Here is a 2,571-nt window from a genome sequence, read left to right on the forward strand (position 1 = left end):
AAAAGCTCTTAAAGAGCTGAATTTTTTACCAATGTAAGTTAAATATTGTGTCAGTCAGCACTCTTATTTGCAAGCAACAGAAACCAACTCCTGAACAAAAAGAAAATATGTGTGAAGACATCTCAGAAATAAAAGGAGCCTAGAGGGCCAAGCTTGGGAAAGGGGTGAGGACCACAGCTATGATGCACGTTTGTGTATGCACAACCAAGTGCTTGTCATGTGAATATACGCGCGCATGTGCGTGCATGGGCATGCGTGCGCACACACACACCCTCAGAGCAATAGTTTGCTCTGTGAGCCTCACCTCTATGGGCTTGAGCCCCAGCTGGTCCTGCATCCTTGCTCTACATGCTCCAGAATCCAAGTCTGGAGCAAGCCTCTGATTAGCCAAGCTGTAGAACATCCCTATACATACTAAATGTTGAAAACTTTTATTTACAGAGTCATAATTCTTATTGCTACATACCTTTTCACTTCTATATTATTCTTCATTGCTTTAATGAATATTCACTGAGTACCGACTATATAGTAGGTATTTACCTAGATGTTGCAAATACAGCAGTGACCATAAATGCAAATCCTGGTCTTGCATCCCAGTGGTTAAAACAATCCTTAATTGCTTAATATAATTTTAAACTACTTTATTGCCCCTTCTCAAAAAAACAGAAATCTCACACCATTTAAACAATCTCTGTGTTAAATTATTACTTTTAAAAGATAGCCCCTGAAGTACATATTAGCAGAATCTGGCTTAATCAGCACATTACTGGAGAACTAGAAAATGTTGGGGAGGGGTTGTCATGTTGATAAAATGGTGTGCTGTTTTCCTCTTGATTAGAGGTGGAAGAGTGCCAGAGAGATTGTGAGAGAATTCTCAGGAGTCAATTGTGACAGAGGATGGATTGCAGACAGATGTTTTAAGAGTGAAGTAACTTAGCAAACTCTTTCTTTCTGAATATGGCATCTACTAATCTCCACTGAGATTCATCTGTGTAATTTGGTGCTTTCCTGTCCAAAGTATTTATTTCTGGAATTCTCATTTTACTCTTATGCATTCTTACTGCTATCCATTTTTTTTATAATGAGTATAATTGACATATAACATCATATTAATTTTAGGTGTACAACATAATGACTTACTATATGTATATATTGCTAAATGACTAACACAGTAAGGTTAGTTAAAATTACTATGCATAGTTACAATTTTTTACTTATGAGGAAAACTTTTAGGATCTACTCTCTTAGCAACTGCTATCTATTTTAAAGTTTAAAAAGTTCTAGAGAATTAAGGAATAACTCAAATTAAGATACATATTTTTAATCATGTAAATATTTCTTTTTTGTTTCATCATTTGCCAGTGATACAATTAAATCCTTTCCCACAAAATATGTATGGCTCAATTAAGCAGCCTTCTTTTATGGAGAAATAAAGGGAGATTTTTTCCCCTAATTATGTTTGATCCTAATTAGCCCTACTTCTGTCACAATTAATTTATTCAACACAGCTCAACTTGTTGGTGATATTGTCCTATTGCTTTCCGTTTTTCCTTTTTCTAAAGTTTCTTGGAATTCCCCCAAAAAGTCCATGACCTTTCTCAAATCACGCATTTAAGAATTTGCATTTTTAGGTTGCAAGCCTTTTAGTCCTATCATTCCTCCACCAAATGCACGAAGTGTTCAGAATTTATCTTTGTAGACCGCACTGAGTTCAAACGCATTTATTAACAGACGAAATGCTTTCTTTTGAGCTTCCAAGAAAGTGTATTACTTGAATTTGAGGAAGGTTTAGAAGAGTAACTATTTTAACTTATATAAAGGAAAATGCTCTAAACTTGTTGAACATATGGCCACTGTAAGTAACTAGTTCTAAGTGAAATTTGTTGTTATTATGAACTGCTAAAGCCTCATTAAAACAGAATTTGTGTTTGAGATTTGTGTCAGGAAAAGTCATTAGTATTAGGTCAATATTGTTTTCAAATAATAATTTTGAATATTAATAATGTTTTGAGATAAATTTACATTATTAAGAAAATATAATGAAAGCAAATAATATCTTTTAAAAGAGTCCTTTAAAGGGAATCCATTATTAAATTACCTACACTTCTATTTCATTTTTAGTAACAGTTTTATTTGGTCCAGCTAAGTAATTAAGCATCACAGAATGTGCCTAGTTGTGTTTTCCTCATTATGGTTTTTTAATTTCAGATCAAAAATATAAGTAAACTGGCAGAAGTCTCCAAAAACAACACCTTACAGTTAAGTGAGAAACTGAGGAATATGAAAAACCAAAGTGAATCTGAAAAAGAAAAAATGCATCTTTTAATAAAAAAACTGAAAAAGTTTCTGTCAGGTAATTCTTAAAAAATATTAGAACAACTTATTGTTTCTTTAATTTTTTTAATGTATACTCAAACCTCACAACCAATTCCAAATTACGTTAATTGTAAATGACATGCCTAAATCAGAAACATGATGTACCCCTTAATTTGAGTTTTCTTAATGAAAATAATCTCAAAATATTAACTCTGGACCAAATATATATATATGTGTGTGTGTGTGTGTGTGTGT

General features: G+C 32.8%; 1 protein-coding gene across 1 annotated transcript in view; it reads left to right on the forward strand.

Annotated features, from left to right (window-relative positions):
• The window catches only part of LAMB4 (laminin subunit beta 4), a 98,089-nt gene that overhangs the window by 80,590 nt on the left and 14,928 nt on the right, over positions 1 to 2,571 (forward strand). The window contains exon 29 of the mRNA XM_023537988.1: positions 2,209 to 2,353. Within this exon, the coding sequence (XP_023393756.1) occupies positions 2,209 to 2,353 (145 nt within the window). The remainder of the gene's footprint in view (positions 1 to 2,208; positions 2,354 to 2,571) is intronic.

Source organism: Pteropus vampyrus, unplaced genomic scaffold (genome assembly GCF_000151845.1).
Source record: "Pteropus vampyrus isolate Shadow unplaced genomic scaffold, Pvam_2.0 Scaffold208, whole genome shotgun sequence".
Lineage (NCBI taxonomy): Eukaryota > Metazoa > Chordata > Mammalia > Chiroptera > Pteropodidae > Pteropus > Pteropus vampyrus.